Source organism: Fusarium graminearum, chromosome 2 (genome assembly GCF_000240135.3).
Source record: "Fusarium graminearum PH-1 chromosome 2, whole genome shotgun sequence".
Lineage (NCBI taxonomy): Eukaryota > Fungi > Ascomycota > Sordariomycetes > Hypocreales > Nectriaceae > Fusarium > Fusarium graminearum.
In genome coordinates this window covers 1,818,040-1,835,892 of record NC_026475.1, presented here as the reverse complement: position 1 = coordinate 1,835,892, position 17,853 = coordinate 1,818,040, and the positions used below count along the sequence as shown (strand labels likewise).

Below are 17,853 nucleotides of genomic sequence, written 5' to 3'. Positions count from 1 at the left end.
AACGAGACAAAAGAAATTCTAGAATAGCAGCAGTGCAGTAGTGGAACCAATGGCGGAGCTGTCCGATTGTGTCCTCTAAATTCGAATCCTGGTATCTTCAGGGTCCATCGAGTGCATCTTATCTTTCTTGGCTCGTGAGCTTTGTCAGCCTAACATTGACCGTCGCACCATCCACACTTTACCCATTCAACGTCTTTGACCTTACCTCTCCCTATCTCCCCTCCGAGCTCCTCACAATGGCGGCTCCGTCCCGGCCGGCGGGTGCCCTCTTCCGCAACCTCGCCCGATCAAGTCGACGATCATTGGCTATCCCATTACCAGCAAATCGCGTTGTCACAGCTACTACCACGACATCACGTATTCCTCGATGGCACTCTACCTCCTCCTCAGTCAATCCCGATGAGGTATCACACTTCAATGCTCTCGCCGCCGACTGGTGGGATCCTCATGGCTCTTCTCGACTACTTCATCTCATGAATCCTCTACGTCATGATTTCATCCGCGAATGTCAGCGCAACGACCCCGGTGCTCCCACTCGCGACCTGAAAATCCTCGATATTGGTTGTGGTGGGGGAATCTTTGCTGAAAGTGCTGCCCGTCTACCGACTACACGCCATGTTACTGCCATCGATCCAACCCCCGAAGTCCTCGCTGTAGCACGCGCGCATGCCCGCAAAGATCCCGGGCTTCGCTCGAAGCTTGAGTACCGCCAGACATCCATTGAGAACCTACCTCTACCTGCGACACCACAAGAGGCCTACGACATCGTATCGTTGTTCGAAGTCATTGAGCATATCGATGCTCCAGGCGCATTCTTGGAAAAGGTGCGCCCATTTGTCAAGCCTGGCGGATGGCTCGTCATGAGCACGATTGCGCGTACCTGGATGAGCTGGTTCACCACCAACTTTATGGCCGAGGATGTTCTGGGTATTGTTCCCAAGGGAACTCACGACTGGAACAAGTATCTCAATGAGGAGGAGCTGAGGACCTTCCTTGCAGGTCGAGGTTGGAGTCACCCTATGGTTCAGGGCGTGATATATGTTCCCGGACTTGGGTGGAAACAGGTCAATGGAAGTGAGAAAGTAGGCAACTACTTTTTCGCCGTACGTCGATCTGAGGAGCCATGATGGACTTTGGTGTGAATGTGTATGATTTATGTTGGTGTACGATTATCTAAAAGTCAAAGGAATTAATGACAATTGTACAATCTATTGTATTCTAGTGTAATGCTACGGCATGTCTACAAATGGTAACGATAACTACTTATTCATATGCGCTGCATTAATTGATACAGTTCTAGTGTTGACAATCTAGATTGTGAAGAGATATTGCATGATCTGTGATTGAAACACAAAACGTCATAGGCACTCGATCCCTGGCTCTCTGTGAGACGAGTATTATTCCGAAAGCCCAACGTTGTCGCTCAGCTTGCCCTTTTCAGAAACCTGCTCAAATGTATTGCACGGCTGAAGGAATCTTAATTGAATCAGTCAATTTTCAATAATTAGATCTGCCAGCAAGGAAATCAACCAGTCATGGGATCTAACGTTGCCGTGGCTATGCAAGCTGAGGACTTAGCTTCTGCTTACTGGCAAGGGTGTTGGTGTTGGTTCTGCGACTGATACTGGGTGACAGAGACTCATGTTTCACATAATCGAGGAGAGAGAAAATACACTGTCGGAAAGAATAAACGCGCCGTGGGTTTCACTAGAGTACAGTTGTCTTGAGTTCAAAATGAATTCTTAGTCATTGCCTTCACTTTATCTCGTCAACAAGTCCAAATTGTAGGTACTATAGGTAATATAAAATCTACCTTAGTACCTTGGTGGGTGCGGGCATGAACGCCTAGACTACCTGGGGCTGATGGTGCTCAGGGCAGACTCCGCCAACTGCCAGGGCTCTGACAGGCCAAAACGCTCTAAACATCAGCCCTGGGGCAGGAAACAAGAGGGGCCGGTGACTGTAACGGTTCGCTTCACCCATATGAGGCCCACTTGGACCCGAAACTTCACTCTTCTGGGCTTGATCGGTCATTTCCTCTTTCTCCTAGCTACATACAATTTACAGGTACCATCTCATGATGCGTGTCGTCGTTCGTTGAGCTGCATTGCATACAAGCTCCTTGTTTTTCCTTCTTTTCTTTTTTCTTGGTAGACAATCGTTTATATCGTGCTCGTTCAATTTTTTTTGTCTCGGCAGCCACTGTCTTTGTCTCGTCTCAGGAATTCCTTGTCTGTAGCTCGCTGTTGTCTTGCCATGAGTTTGCTTATTTGTTGGATGACGACGACTACTATTCCGATACCCTCTCACCACTCTTGAGCTTGAGAAACTCGTTGCATCGCTGGCAACCTCACCTCGAATCGCCCGCCAACATGGCGGCTCCTCACCTGCTTTCACTTCTATATATACGATTTCTTCTCGCTTTCGCCTTCGTTTCTTCATCGTCCTCACAGTTTCTCCCTGGCTCCGATGCTAAGGCGCGTAATCTCACAGTCGTCCACTCACCTGCAAATCGGGACGTCACAGTATCTTATAAAACTCCCGAAGACGTTTGCTCAACAGCATTTGATTCCCAGAAGCAGTACACAGGCTGGGTATCAGTCCCGGGCGACTATCCAACCAATTTATTCTTTTGGTTTGTCGAGGCTCGTGAGCCTACCGACAGCCTGACCATCTGGCTCAATGGAGGGCCAGGATCCAGCTCGCTTTACGGCTTCTTCACCGGCAATGGCCCTTGTGAGATTGTTGAAAAGGGATTGAATGAATACGAGACGCTTGTACGCGAATGGGGTTGGGACCGAGCTTCTAACATGCTGTTTATCGATCAGGTATGTTTCCCTCGGCAAGTAACACAAGTCCACAAACTCACATGTACTTTCTAGCCCAACCAAGTCGGCTTCTCATATGACACACCAAATAATGGCACAATCAACTTTGCTAGTAACAAAGTCGAAGTGCCCCCTGAAGCCAATGCCGACTATCCTGATTGGGTACTTCGCAATGGTACATTCAGCTCCAATAATGGGGATTTTACTGCCAATACTACTGAGACTGCTGCCATGGCCGTTTGGCACATGGTTCAGGGCTTCTTGACTACATTTCCTCAATATCAGCCTTCCGCCCTTTCCCACAACAGCTCGCTCGGAATTAGTCTCTTCGCCGAAAGTTATGGTGGCCGCTATGGCCCTGTGTTTGCGGAAACCTTCGTGAAGCAAAACGCCCGTCGCCAGAGTGGTGAGCTACCATACAACTCAACTATTGATGTCCACCTTAGTTCCTTGGGAATTGTCAACGGGTGTGTCGATATGGAGACACAAGTACCTTACTATCCAACCTTTGCTATCGACAACACGTACAATTATAAAGCTTTGTCTGCTGGCGATGCACAGTTCTACCAGGACAAGTTTACTGCTGAGGGTGGCTGCCGAGACTTGCTCCAGAAATGTGCGACTGATGCGTCTGTCGGTGATCCCGAGGGCGAAGGTGCCGAGGAATCCATCAATAAAGCATGCTCTGATGCTCTGAACAACTGCTACGATATTCAAGACGCCTACACAAGTTCAGGTCGCGGCGTATATGATCTTGCGGCCGCTTCAACCGACCCCTTCCCGCCCATGACCTTTTTGGAATACCTCAACCAAGAGAGCATACAGCAAGCTATTGGTGCCCCTATCAACTATACCCTCAGCAATAACGAAGTTGGTCTCGAATTCCAAGATACGGGTGATCAGGCCCGAGGTGGCAATATACAGCGCCTAGCTGCCCTTCTCAACCAAGGAGTTCGTATCGCTCTCATCTACGGTGATCGAGACTACATATGTAACTGGATGGGAGGAGAGGCTGTTTCTCAAAGCCTTGCTCAAGAAGCGGGCAGTGAGTACAGTATTCGATTCCCCGAGGCAGGATATGCTCCTATTATTGTCAACGATTCGTACATTGGTGGTGTCGTGCGTCAGTTTGGTAATCTTTCATTCAGTCGGATCTACCAGGCAGGTCACGCTATGGCCGCCTACCAACCAGAAACAGCCTTCCAAGTCTTTGCTCGCGTCATCTTGGGTACGTCTATATCTACTGGCAAGGACATTGATACCACTACGTACAACACCACAGGCGACGCCAACGCTACCCACACAGACAAGTTGCCTGATCAACCAAAACCTACTTGCTATATACGCAATCTTCGGGCCACTTGCGACGACCGTGCTGCAGAACTGGCCGCAAAGGATAAGGGAGTTGTCATCAATGGCATATTGTATGCCTCCATGGATGACTGGCCGCTACAGGCAGAGACCACCGAGGAACCAACAACGTCCACGACGACTCCCAGTGCCACGTCAGATATGACTGGCATCTATACCGCAACCCAAACACCTGAGGCCGCGGCGGCATGGAATCCACCAAACTCGGGCCTGGTTGTCGCCATCATCGGCATTATGGTCCTTCACATTGTTTGAACACATTAACTCATTCTGTATCATCTTGGTACAAAGTACATGGCTGTCACAAAACAGTCGAGGCGTTATGCTCCATGATTCTGGATACAGGTTTGGATTCTGTCGGAAAAGCATCCCACGGTGTATTTATTGTTTGAATTAGAGCAGCTGTTTTCATCAGCTCAGAGGTGGATGTAATGAACCGCGTTAGATACCCTACGATGTCGTATATATTTACAAAGAAGATTTTATCATTTTACACAGCATCCTTCCACTCAGTATTCCGGCCGAGTGACCTGTTTGTGATGCGCCTTTCATATCACATTTGACACCAGTATTACTTCGTGTTGCAATATCCATCAGCGCACCAAGTGTTAGGAGTGGCTGTGGTGGGGTATCATTCTATCATTTCTTCGTACTGTACAGCCTCTCGAACCCACAAAAACATAATCTTTGGCGTTATCATCCAATTGGCCCCAGGCGACACAACGATCACTCGTCCCTTTGCTCCCTCTTGAGTGCTCTTCCGGGAGCGACTTGTTGGCCTCTAACCCTAACTTCGTCATCACCACCAGCGTCGTCTTCGTCGTCCATCTCCATCTCTTGCTGTGCCTGTGCCTGGCGGGCGCGCTTGATGCGACGCACCATAGCTTGATCATGAAAGAAATCATGGTCGAATCGCGCACGTGAGAAACTCTGTATCTTGGGTTAGTCAACGTTCCACAATATGATGGGTATATACGGACCTGTGAGCAGCCTGCTTGTGGACATTGGGATTCTCCTCGCATGGGCAGATATTCAAGTAGAGCCGACTTTTCGAATGTGTGCTTGCAGTTTCGGTTGGTGTATGGATCTTTCATGGGCTGTAGTGTTAAAGGACAGTTGACACTAATGACCTCGTGTGCAATGGCAATGTCGTCGTCGTCGTCGTCCGCGCCCGCATCAGCACCGCCCATAACGGGTTCGTCATCTTGAGTGAACCAGCGGGATGCATCTGGCAGTGGTGGTCCTTCTTCTCCTGCCGCAGCATCGTGCCAGAGCTTCTTGAAGCCAGCGTAGTCATTGTTGAGTGCGTACCGCTGGTGGGCAGACATGTCTTTGTATTCTGCGTCCTTCTTGACGCGTAAGTCTTTGAAGGTTTCGATAACGCTAGACGCAGCTACCTGGTCCTTTTGGTCATCCCCTTCGCCTTGTTCTTCCTGCTGTTGTCTTTGTTGTTGCGCTTCAGCACTGGTGATGTCGCACAGTTCGCTAAGAATACCAGCTTCATCTTCAAGCTCAGCTCTGTGGTCTATAAGTTCACGAACAGCCTTCTCGGATGATTCGGTTAACTCGTTGACACGCGCCTCGAACTTTTCGAGATGAGCTTCCAGGCGTTGCTCGTCTTCGGTTTTGTCTGTGCCCTTTTCTTCTCTCCTGGCTTTCTGGTTTGCGAGGCTCTCACGCTGCGTGCGCAAGCGCTCATGTATGTCGCTGACGCTGAAGCCGAGGAGTCGAATGGACTCACTGATTTGCTGTTGGTATACGGCGCTTGTGCGAGTGTTGGATAGGTCGTTGAGATTGCGACAGGCCACATCTGTGAGAGGACATGCTGGTGGCTCGTACTCTGGCAGTTCGGTGGTAGATGATGATGATGGATTTGATGGGCCGCCCGGGCGGTTGAGCAGTCTGCGCGACATGATAGGCTTGTGGGGGGGTTGAATAGTACCGTAGATGTGATATTGAAGCCAGCCGTGATGTTCAATTTGGGTACGACGCGTAAATTGAAAGCGGACACGTTGTGAAGTGGGGCATTAGCGACTAAACTACCTACCCTGTAGCAGCTGCGAATTGTTTCCATCGTGAGCTAGCTCCTGCCATTTGGTGCCTTCCATGATTGGCAGGTTGGGTACTAAGGCAGGTACTTCATAGCCCTTCCTTCCCATCGTATTAAAAGGCTCGTTTACATATAATCAAGATTTCGGATTGTTTGATGGAAACTTCCCATTCTCAAAATATCTTTCTTTAGCACGTCCAGAGAAACAATATCCGAGTCTACGGTTGAACATTGGCAATTCTTATTGGCAGATAGTAGCTATGACCGTATTGCAGTCCAGTTACAGACATTAAGCTGACCACCATCTCGATGTTGTTTCCCAACGGGGAGCCAGACACCGCAAAGGGTCCAAGACTGCAAACCGCCGATCTCGACAACCCTTGAGAATCGATGTCAATCAGGGTCCCTCCCTTGCTAGCCTCATGAACCTGGCAGCATCGCCGTCATTGATATTTTATCTGATGTGTGAGTCCTGATTCAGTTGCGAGATGGCCGAAAACAATCATCAAGTGTCGGACTGCATCAAATAGATCTAAATTGACAGAATGACAACTATCACAGCAGGTGCATCGAGATCAATTCGAATCAATCCATCAATTACAACATCAGTAAAAGTGTGCAAGCATCATCGCACGGGGCAGCTAAGCTCAGCTCATAACCCATAAACGTCACTAGTAATGATGCTGGGTCTAGACCCTCAGGAACAATGCTATGGCCTGTCCAACATCTCGATGCACTTTTCGATAAATCTGCTCTAGGAACATGCTGACCGGCAGAACCTAGATCCTTGTCTCAGACGTTGTGTGCCTGTATTGACCAGCAACAAATGAAGCTTCGGGAACGGGCAGCCTCATTCCCCACCCCCAAAATCCCGATACCATCTTGATCGAGGCGAACAAGACTTGGTTCCGCCCATCGAAGCGTTAGCGAGCCATCACGCCTCAACACCAACAATTTCTCTCGTCTCTACCATGGCGCATCGGCGATAGTATCGATCATGCAAAGCCAAGTTCCGTAGCCACGCTTCTCAGGCTCATCAGCTATGCGTATTCATTTCTTAGCCAGAGGGCCTAGAACGAGTCCAGATATTGTCTTGTACGCCTGTGAGCATGGCAGGCCGCCGAATCGATGACGCGCTATGGAATATGATTATGATGGGGTTCACGGTCTCATCAGCAACAATACCATCGATCGAAAGCTATTCTCAGCCATTGATGGAACTTGAGCGCCAAGAACGAACAACAAACACGATTTTATTATCTAAAAGATCAGGAAAACACAAACCCGATTGATATTCATCTGAAAGCAAGCAAAAGCCAAAAGCCCCCGATTGTCGCAACTACAAGAACTGCCGATTCACAAGATCAGAAGATACACAATAATTGCACCGATCCAGAGTGGCGGACCAAAGTCCCCGGCGATCATGAGAAGACGTACCTTTCTGGTTTCACCAATCTGACAAGTCGATTCAAGCTCTAATGTGGAGAAGTAGACCGATGGGTACCGATCGTGCGTAAGGAGCCGGCCAACAACGATCTCTCCAACTGTTCGGGGATCATGAGAATCGAACACTCTCAACCAATCGTTCATGTCTGATCCCTACCCACATCGACGTTTGTACTGCAGATACGCCTCATGTCTCATGATTCAAACCCCTTCCCTCTCATTTTTGAACGGTTGTTCAGCCACTACCGATTCTCTCGGTCAATATGTAGGTAAAGTAGAGATGAGGCTGTAGTACAAGCTGCACTGCGATGAACCACAGTTCATTCAACTACAACATCAAGAAAAGCGTCAATTCGGTCATTGTTCTAAAACCATATTCTGCAATCAAACTGCGCCTCTTCAAAACCCCAATGACAGGCGGCACATCAGCATCAGCATCAGCATCATGACAACCAACACTAACATCTGAATACTACACCCACACCATTCGGTCCGTCTCCACGCCCCCAAATATCGGCCGTCGTTGTTCTTCGCTTCTCAGGGTCCATCGCGATTTGCATTCGGAAGTCTTCAAAGCTTCCGCCTCTGCTACTTTACCGTGGTTGTTATTGCAAATCTGACCTGTGATAACTATCCAACCAGCCGCATCCCAGAAAACTCCACGAGTTCCTTCTCGCTTATTACCTGCCAGTTCATACATGCACCACACTCATAACATCCCTTCCTCTCAATCGATCAGTCTGCCATCCGATACCGAGTCACATCCTCCAGCATATCCGCTTCCACTGATACCTTACCAACCGCTTACGCCGTCATACTAGACCTATCCCTGGTTTACTTGGCCCTATCGCACTGAGCCCATACGGAACCAGCTCTATACAGCTGCATACTTATCTCTTTCCTCAACCTTTATATGACGGCCTCAATGCGCACCATCAACAACTCACCATTACATCTGAGCTTTTCATCCTCACGCTCACCCTCTCCTCATTGTTCGACCATGGCATCTAAGACAGTTCCCGCCATGAATCCCTGGGAAGTCAATGCTCTTAACGTGAGTTTCTATCAGATATCACATTTCTCAAGAAGCACTTATTGACTTGGCTAGTACGAGTTCCCTCAAGAAGGTTCTCTAAACGTTGACGGCTCAGTGAACTCCGCGGGCACTTGGCGTCGAGTTCAAGACCCTGTCATCTACCCAGGCCTCTATGCTCCCAGTGGCATTGATATCATGTCCATCTTGGTAAGCTTGCATATTTCACTCTACCTGCCATTTACTAACCATCACCAGTTCCGAGTAATGGGACGACCAAACCCCCAAGTTGTTTTGGGCCCCGTCGACTGCTCTGTCGCCCTTGTCGTTTGCGACATGGCCGGAGCTGATGCTCCCGTCATCTACGTCTCGGAGTCTTTCACTGATCTTACCGGATACTCTTCTCGTGAAGCCGTAGGCCGAAACTGTCGCTTCCTCCAAGCACCGCCTGGCCAGGAGCGTCGTCCCGACAGGAAGGGTGCAGACAAGGTCGCCTCACATCGCATGCGCCAGGCTCTCATGGCTGGGATGGAGATTCAGACTTCTGTCACCAACTACAAGAAGTACGGGCAGCCGTTCAACAACCTCCTGACCATCATTCCAGTCCCTGCCGACAACACTGGCACCTGTTACTGCATCGGCTTTCTATGTGAAATGGATTAGATCACAGCCATTCAAAACGACTACAACACTCGACGGCAACGACGACAATGAAAACAATGTGATGAGATGACTCTCATCTTATACCTCACGTCCCCCTTGTCCTTTACGACTATACGGCAGGGATATACCCCTCGCCAAACATACAACAACACTCAAAATTCCAAAGTACCGACACAAACTTCAGTCTTCTCCTCACCTCCCCTGCTTCGACATTGGGTCTTGGTTTCTTTATGTCGTTCCGGTATCACTGCTTCAAGGCATTCACGAATATTTACGATACCCTCTACATTTCCTTTCTCCAAAACAGTTACAGCTCATCACACTGGAAGCACTTCAAGGTGTTAAGGTCACATTCATCACAACATATGGTTTAGCGTTGTTTTTTAGTTCATCATTTGGGTCTTTACTATCATATCTTGATGATTTACGCGCCATGAAGGTTACGGATTTTTAGATTGCATTTTGCTGGAACTCGGGCTCGGGCTTGAATATTACAGCAGCATGGTTCGCGGGAAAGATCTTGTTTTCTCGTTTTATTATAGACTCTGCTCTCAGGCATGGGCATATCTTGTTAGGCGCTTCAGGAGTACACTTGTCTATTTCTCATTACCTGTTCCTCATCATGGAACAAGGAGTTGGCAGGAGTCAGTTGGGCATCAAAGTAGCTGATCAATATGGCATGAGATCGTCAATGCAACATGAACGACCGAACATCCTGTTATTAGGTGGATTATCGTATCCGATCATACAATAAATATAATTGTTCCAACTTGGTTTTGTTACATACAATCAGTACTTTATCTTGTGATTGACCGGCGTTTCCGAATCGCCTAACAACAGCCCTTGCTGACAGGTCTCGATCTTTACACCTCCCTGTCTTTTCACGCGATCGAGACAAAAAACCAACCAAGACAAAGCAAGTATAGCCAAGCTGAATGGGTCTCTCAACCCGTTAGCTGTCACCGCCTAATATGGCAAAGGCGCAGATCAAGTTTCAAGCGAGAACCAATTGGTTGTTTCATGGGGGAGCCGTGAGCCGATCGGCAGGGAGGCCCTGCCAGGTCTGCTTCGAACCACATGAAAGAGGCCTCTCCTACTGGGTAGCAGAAAAATTGACCCCCTAAGTCTTTGGGCACAGAAATAAATAGCCTAAAGAGTATGATCTAAGAAGCATAAGATGACCTAATAATTTCATTCCTTATGCTTTTATCGGACAGTTCTTCTGGGACCCTGAGGCTCTCCTATATCATGGTAATAATACCCTCGAATATACGCCGATCGTGTATGCAAACTCCCTTCTCGGCAGTTGCATCTTTCTTCAACGATCGATCATGCTCTGAGTGATCGATTAACCAGCCAAGATTCGATCTAGCACTGGTAGAATATGCTTGAAACATGTTGAGCATGCATTGTTGCTCTGACAGCAAAACTTGGTACCACCGAGAAGAAAAGGAGGCTGCGAAGGTTGAAAAGGGGGGGAGGTGGATGGCTTATCTGCTCGTCTTGATAATCGGAGTTGCACACTTCTCATTTTTTCAGCAGACTTTGCTGCTGCGGCAATAACCGAATCATCATCTCACACTTGTCAATATATCCTCTGCCACACAATGGAGGCCGAGAAGGCCGAGGTTTGTTGAAAGGTGGCCTGTATCACTTAATAAACATGTGCTACGGTGCTGATATTGAACGGCGGCGATGGTCAAAGAAAGCCTCTGGCATCAGCATCGAGAATTGACCACAACTGACTCGCCTTGGTAAGCGATCGAAGATTCCAATTATAAATCGTGGGGCTATGCGCAAATATCAGCAGGCAGGTGGTTTGCATAAAAACCGGTACTGATTTAGTCGTTGACATAAATATTAGATCACTCTTAGTGTATGTATGGCCTAAGCAAGGACTAATGATTTCGTCTGTTCTGCTTCAAGTCCCTATTTTTTAGTAACCCGCCTGGCAGGGTCTATCGAAGGGGTATGAGCGTAGAGGAGAGACATCTGTCGGCCAGTTAACGACGATCAGTGCGGGATTCTCCGAACAATTCAAGAGCCACTTGAGGATTTAGCAAGAAAACAGTCTACCAAGAGTGATGGGACTAGAGAGACCTGAGACAAATGCAATCAAAGTGTGACCGAAAGCACACCACGATGATCTGACGTTTGACAAGACAAGAGGATAAAACGTCATGTGTTGTATATACAAACGCAGCCACCTTATTCTGGACACCACCTCCGATATCAATAGCGGCATCTTAACCAGTCACGTAAGCGACATTTTGAGCAAAAGGGCTTGTAAATCATAGTCTACATACCCATGTATATAGAATAAACGAATGAACTCCATGTTCATGCAACTTCAGAATGTCAACGCCAGCACAGGCTCCTGTCTTCACTGTTGCGAAGAACTTCTCAAAAAACGAAACAAGCCTAAGGCCAAGGCATTTTCCATTCTATCCGCAAGACGCCTCATGTTCTCGTGTAATCCCTCATGCCCCGTATGTTCGTCGTGACACCGACCAGATCCTCACCCATCCCTTTATGCCATGAAATCATCCTCGATGCTGCCTCGTCCACTTGGTTGGCTCAGATCGATTCTTCCAGCTCCATCCACAATATCGCTTGTTTCCTGCTCGCTTGGACCGGCCGTACTTGAGCGGACCTGCACCTTGACGTCGCCTTCGATGCCATCGACTCTGATCGTCGAGACAGTCGTACCACCGGGTGGGGGGCGCAGGTTGGGCGGAGGTGAAAGATTGACAAGCTCTCGGAAGAAGGTGTTGGCAGCTTCGCATCCATCCAGCAACCACTTGAGGCAAATTGTCACTCGTTCCTTGGCAAAAGGGTTGTGGTCGTCGTAAGCACAGCAGTTGAGTAGAGGCACGATTCCGTTGTACTTGACCATCTGCATCTGCACGTCGGGGTTACCTGGACTGCTCTGACCAGGGGGTGGTTGTAGGAGAGTAGCAATGATAGTAAAGATCTGTCCTTTGATTCCGGACCAGGGGAACTTATGAGCTGGCTCTTGCAGAGGAGGGGGTGGTGGCGAAGGTGGAATGCCGTCGTCTGCGGATGAATAGGGTCGCTCGACCATAGGGTTGCCGCTGTTTTCGCTTCGTGGCGATCGCTTCGGGAGTTCAATTAGAGGCTTCTTGGGCACTCCGGCCTCTAGTCCACTCAGAATGGTGATGAGGTCGTAGACAGCCTCCCATTCAATGAGCTTCGCCCGAGTGTCCATCGTCTCGGCAACTGTTGTGAGGAAGTCAAGGTATTGAGCTAAGCCATCTTTAGCACGCTCCATATCCCAGCTGTCCACGGGGAATTCGGAAGGATCAAAGTTCTCTTCACGAATCTGAGCCTGGAGGTGCATCAAGGCAGCGCACTCTGGGACGATGCGGGTTCGGAAGAAGCTCAGGAAGAAGTGCACAAGCTTGATGTCGCGAGCATTGTCCTTGTTTTCCTGAGAAGCCGCGTTGTTGATTCGAGCTCTGAACATATGGTTGACAAGTCGCAGGAGAACTGTCTGTGCTGGTGAGATGATGTCCTTTGCTATGCGCAAAGAGTTCCACGCATATGGAATTAAAGCGCTGTGATGAAGAGCCTCCACGATCTGAGTTGTCACCTGGAAGATCAGTGACTGCTCATCCTTTTCCCAGACGGCAATGAACACTAGCATCTCTCGCAGTAGGCTCTTTCCGCAGTCAAGTGCCAGGAACATTCGGCAGCGCGTCTTTTGCAGGTTCTCACCCGCACGAGTCAAGCCGGAGCCAGCATTGTCAAGTATGCATGACTTGACGATCATGTGCAAAGCCTCAATCTGTTTGGGGTCTAGGATGTTGGGCACCTCAGTAAGTAGTCCCGTCAACGGCCCCTCCCCGTAGGATTCGTCATCATCGACATCTTCATCGTCCATTATATCTTCCACATAGTCGTGAGCATACTCGTGACCATGGTGGTGATGGTGGTGGTGATGATGATGATGGTGGTCGTGTTCATGGTCATGGTCATGGTCATGATCGCATTCGCACTCGCATTCATGGTCGTCTTCGTGGTCATGATCGTGCTCGTGATCATGGTTGCATTCGTGAGTATGGTCGTAGTCATCGTGCTCGCAGTGATGGCAATGTTCGTGGTCTGATAGCTGTTCCTCCTCGACAACACCCGGAGGCGGCGAACGATCTGTACCGCAAGAGTGAGCGTACTGATGAACGAGGTTGTTACGGCAATGCTCAAGACGAGTCTGCGCGAACTCCACAGAAGGCATTGGGACATTCCATTCATCATAATTGGGGTCGCGAGCATTCAACCACCAGGTATCGATCTCCCTTGAGACGCGACCGTAAGCACGATCTTGCTCGAATTTATCCGTCTCATCTGGCTTCCACACTGGGTTGATCTTCTCGTCAGTGTTGGTCACGTCTCCAGGAACGTCGACAGAGCCGTCTGGGAGCCAGTTCCAGGCCAACGGTCGGATCGGAGCAAGGTTTCCTGGTGGTTTATCTGCGTGGTTCTGGGCATGATCCTTAAGAAGTTTCCTCGCAGTGTCGCACAGCTTGGAATTCCTATCCAGCCAGTGTTGGACCTGTCTCTTGGCTTCTTCTGGTTGGAAGCCTAAAGTATCGCTGGGATTCTCATCGCGACATGAAAGCGCGCCATCGTCGTCAAAGAGAACGTCAAACCAGAATGACATTTTGTTCCTGTCATGTTTCGCTGTCCAGTTATGTGCCTGTTGTAACGATGTCACAAGTAGCTTTTTGTCTAGCGAATGTTAGACCGGCTACGTAGTAGACGTTGACATTTGTCGGACACTCACATAGTTCTGTAACGCCGCCTAATTTTATCCTCTGTGCCTCGTCGAGGATCTCTCCATCATAACCTTTGCTTGTAACGTTGACACAGAGGATGATAGTTTGGTAGACCATTTGGTCAAAATGGACCGCAGCACAGATATCCTGGGGCACTTCAGGCTCTGCATTGACAAGCAAGTTGCGCGCGATGTGCATCAACTTGATGAGAGTTTCGAGATCTTCTCTTATCGTCACATGGTTCATGACGATCAAGGCTGTGCTCTCTTGCGGGGTGACGCCTTTCTCTGGATCATTGAGGCTTGATAAGGGTCCCACGGATCTTGTAGTGAGACTGGGAATAGCAGCCGCAAAAATCCTTGTGAGCCAGATCCAAATCGCCACATTTCTCGAGACGGCCTCGCTACATGCTGGTCAGTAAAGAAACCCAAGAAAAATATGAGATGCCAGCCTACCGAGCCTTGCGGAAAGTGTGTGTCTTTTCTAGTGTTTTGTTGATCATAGAGCTCACTTTGGCTGCTGTGTGCGGTCCCATGGGAGGGGATTGGGTATAGTGCCCTTCAAGGCAGATGAGGGCAGCAGAGAAGCATCGTTCCTCGATTGTTTCATCGTAGTGACCGTCTTCTTGCGGCTCTATCAATAGAGTCTCATTATCTTGTAGTCGCGTCATTTCGTCCACCCGAGTCATGATATACGCAGCTCTCGGCGAATATGATATGTATCGTGGTGATTAATTAGGCTGCTGAGGTTGTGGTGGGTTGAATTTTGGCGGAGCTCGGGAAAATTTTGGCCGCCCGCAGCTTGGTCAGCATGAGCAGGAAGGAAAGAATTACGTTGAGGCTTTGAGCAGGCGGCAAATAAAAAAGAAAAGAAGAGGACAGTCCAGTTTTCGAAGACGAATGATTGATACCTTAATTTGTTTAGAAATTATCGTCTACCAAACGTTATTTGCTATCAGGTGCAAGTATCAAAAGTACCTACCTAGGCAGTAAAAATACTGCAGGTGACATAATTCAAAATCAACCCCGCCATCCTGAGCAATTCAACAGTGACAAAAAAATATTTGAACAACTACCAGCAAAACATACTTAGAACAAAAATATTGAACAATACAAAAGATTTCTATAGCAAAGGGCGCTCAGATCCAACTCAAAAAGATCGACCTGAATGTTCATCAGATGCAGTGCCATGAAGATATAGAGCTAGAAGGCGAGACTCCAAGTCTCACACTACGCCCATCAGGACTTATGATGCCGCCAATACAATATTTTCTATTGATCTCATTCACTCATACATTGTGCCTCAAACAGGATATCTAATAAGGTAACTAGATAATAGTTACTCAAATATCGACAGCGAACTCTTGTCATCATCGCCCAAATCTCAAAGACCTCACCATCTTCAGATGGCTCAACCAATAGCAGAGCTTCCAAGGGTCCACGACCCCTCCATTGAATAGCCCAAGCACGTAATTTTGGCCATGATATGGCGGGGTACCCAGTTGGGTAGATTCTGAGTCTTATCGCGACAAATATTTCTGGGCGACGACGACAACCTCTACCTTGTCATCATCACCGTTTCAAGCTTCAAGTCCTACGAAATCCATCATTGTTTCAATTGTTCAAAATGGCTGACCTCCCGACTACCTTTGACAGTACGCAGACCCAAACGACGAACCCGACCCTGCCGAATCGTCGCAGGCGCAATGCTGATTCTTTACTCTTATAGAGCCTGTCCATATCGCCGTTATTGGCGGTACTGGTCTCGGCCAACTCGAAGGCTTCGAGCCTGTTGCTGCCCTGAACCCTATCACACCATGGGGTGCTCCCGCGTCGCCGATCCAGATCCTCTCACACAAGGGAGGCTACGTCGCTTTCCTTGCCCGCCACGGTGTTCACCACCAGTTTGCTCCTCACGAGGTTCCTAACCGTGCCAACATTGCTGCTCTACGACACATTGGCGTTCGATCCATTATTGCTTTCTCCGCCGTCGGTTCGCTGCAGGAGGAGATCAAGCCTATGGACTTTGTGCTTCCTGACCAGGCCATCGATCGCACAAAGGGTGTCCGACCTTTCACCTTCTTCGAGGGCGGTGTAGTTGGACACGTTGGGTTCGCTGATCCCTTTGATGCAGGTCTTGCCAACGTTGTCAAGGCTTGCGCAGCTCATATGGAGGGCGATGGCGTCGTATTGCACGATAAGGGCACTGTCGTTGTTATGGGTAAGGACTTGCTCTGAAAATTCTTGATCTGAACATGATCTGACACACACTCTAGAGGGACCACAGTTTTCGACTCGTGCTGAGTCGCACATGTACCGATCCTGGGGCGGTTCGGTCATCAACATGTCGACGCTTCCCGAAGCCAAGCTTGCCCGCGAGGCTGAGCTAGCTTACCAGGTAATCGCCATGGCCACTGACTACGACTGCTGGCACTCGTTTGAGGATGTCAACGTCGAGTTGGTTTTGAAGTACATGAAGGCAAACAACGAGAACGCCAAGCGCCTCGTCGCTGGCGTGCTGGATCGGCTCGCCGAGCTCGAAAACAGCGATTTGGTTCTAGCCAAGCATTTGGCCGGCTCTTCTCAAGGAGCCGTCAAGTTTATGACCAAGCCTGCGGGCCGCAACCCCGAGGCCATGAAGAAGGTTGAGTACCTTTTCCCAGGTTTCTGGGAAGAGTAAGAAGACCAACGAAAGAGGTGGAAACTTGAAGGCCAAGAAAGTGCTATATAGACATCTGGTGTTGGTAAAAGAGGCGTTACTGCTAAGCGGCAAAACAATCATGGTATATCACTCTGCAACCACAATATTTGCCGATTGCTGGCGTAAGTAGACCGGGTGCAAACGTCATTGGGTGTGTGTAAAAACGCAATTGCTCTGAAATTCTGTAAGCGATTGAGATGCAAAGCAGCTCTGCTTGATGTTCATCAGCACCCTCTGATAGGATGAGAAAGCACACTGCAACGTCACCGTACCACGACTCAATAATTGAAGGGTGTTGAATGACCCCTGGCCCGTGACAAGGGCTCTTTTTGCTGCACCATTCTTACCCCGAAGTGTATGGTTGAAGATGGCTTTTTGTGGTAGCTGGCAGTAGTCGACGCCTCAACGTCTTGTTTCCTCTCTTGTTTTCTCAAGCCCTGCATATGCCAGTTGATGTGGCAAAAAAGCGGCTCTTATTGCATTGCATGCATCGATTGCTCGCTTGCCTTGCGTCCTTGAGAACCATACGTTAAGGTTTGAGGCCTGATGCAATTGGCATCGTTTCCATCGCTTCCAACGCGTCCTACAAGTTCTCCTTCTGCACGGACAACGCAGGACATGAGCTGCATTAGCCCATGCTAAGATATCATGTGTCGGCAATGGCCAGTCCATAATAGGTTTGATGTCTGCCGGGGCCCTTGTCCAATGCTACCTGGCATTTCTTGCAGCTTACATTAGTGCTGCCGTACAGGCAGTAACCACTTTCGTGACGATTGCCGGCGTACTGAACGTCGTTTCTCCTTAACATATGCACACCTCTTTCTAGGGTTATTAAGTCTCCTCTCTTAGGGCGCAGGTAAATGCAATCGGGCCCCTGTTGGCTACTTAGTGGTATTTCTGACGCGTGCTGTGTGCAGTAGAGCTTGTACTACACCGCTGAATCAGGATCAGGAATGGGCAAGGTAC

The 17,853-nt window shown here is 48.9% G+C and overlaps 6 protein-coding genes across 6 annotated transcripts; 4 read left to right on the top strand and 2 right to left on the bottom strand.

Moving 5' to 3' along the window:
• The first annotated feature begins 48 nt into the window (after nucleotides 1-48).
• On the top strand, nucleotides 49-1,207 carry FGSG_08453 (uncharacterized protein). The gene has a single exon (XM_011322013.1). The coding sequence runs from the start codon at nucleotides 237-239 to the stop codon at nucleotides 1,125-1,127; it is 891 nt and encodes a 296-aa protein (XP_011320315.1). The 5' UTR covers nucleotides 49-236; the 3' UTR covers nucleotides 1,128-1,207.
• Nucleotides 1,208-2,372: 1,165 nt separating this feature from the next.
• On the top strand, nucleotides 2,373-4,454 carry FGSG_08454 (uncharacterized protein; the record flags this gene model as incomplete). The annotated part of the gene is made up of 3 exons (XM_011322012.1): nucleotides 2,373-2,828; nucleotides 2,883-4,056; nucleotides 4,111-4,454. 3 exons carry the CDS (start codon nucleotides 2,373-2,375, stop codon nucleotides 4,452-4,454), a joined length of 1,974 nt encoding a protein of 657 aa, XP_011320314.1.
• A 349-nt stretch (nucleotides 4,455-4,803) lies between these two features.
• FGSG_08455 (uncharacterized protein) lies at nucleotides 4,804-6,162 on the bottom strand. Its single transcript, XM_011322011.1, has 2 exons — nucleotides 5,180-6,162; nucleotides 4,804-5,129 (listed from the first exon to the last, which is right to left on the bottom strand). Exons 1-2 carry the CDS (start codon nucleotides 6,110-6,112, stop codon nucleotides 4,926-4,928), a joined length of 1,137 nt encoding a protein of 378 aa, XP_011320313.1. The 5' UTR covers nucleotides 6,113-6,162; the 3' UTR covers nucleotides 4,804-4,925.
• A 2,475-nt stretch (nucleotides 6,163-8,637) lies between these two features.
• On the top strand, nucleotides 8,638-10,140 carry FGSG_08456 (uncharacterized protein). The gene is made up of 3 exons (XM_011322010.1): nucleotides 8,638-8,749; nucleotides 8,804-8,938; nucleotides 8,987-10,140. Exons 1-3 carry the CDS (start codon nucleotides 8,696-8,698, stop codon nucleotides 9,389-9,391), a joined length of 594 nt encoding a protein of 197 aa, XP_011320312.1. The 5' UTR covers nucleotides 8,638-8,695; the 3' UTR covers nucleotides 9,392-10,140.
• Nucleotides 10,141-11,921: 1,781 nt separating this feature from the next.
• On the bottom strand, nucleotides 11,922-14,857 carry FGSG_08457 (uncharacterized protein; the record flags this gene model as incomplete). Its single annotated transcript, XM_011322009.1, has 3 exons — nucleotides 11,922-14,140; nucleotides 14,196-14,590; nucleotides 14,643-14,857. The coding sequence occupies 3 exons, from the start codon at nucleotides 14,855-14,857 to the stop codon at nucleotides 11,922-11,924; spliced, it is 2,829 nt and encodes a 942-aa protein (XP_011320311.1).
• Nucleotides 14,858-15,735: 878 nt separating this feature from the next.
• Nucleotides 15,736-17,033, top strand: FGSG_08458 (uncharacterized protein). Its single transcript, XM_011322008.1, has 3 exons — nucleotides 15,736-15,841; nucleotides 15,916-16,407; nucleotides 16,463-17,033. Exons 1-3 carry the CDS (start codon nucleotides 15,814-15,816, stop codon nucleotides 16,864-16,866), a joined length of 924 nt encoding a protein of 307 aa, XP_011320310.1. The 5' UTR covers nucleotides 15,736-15,813; the 3' UTR covers nucleotides 16,867-17,033.
• The last annotated feature ends 820 nt before the right edge of the window (nucleotides 17,034-17,853 follow it).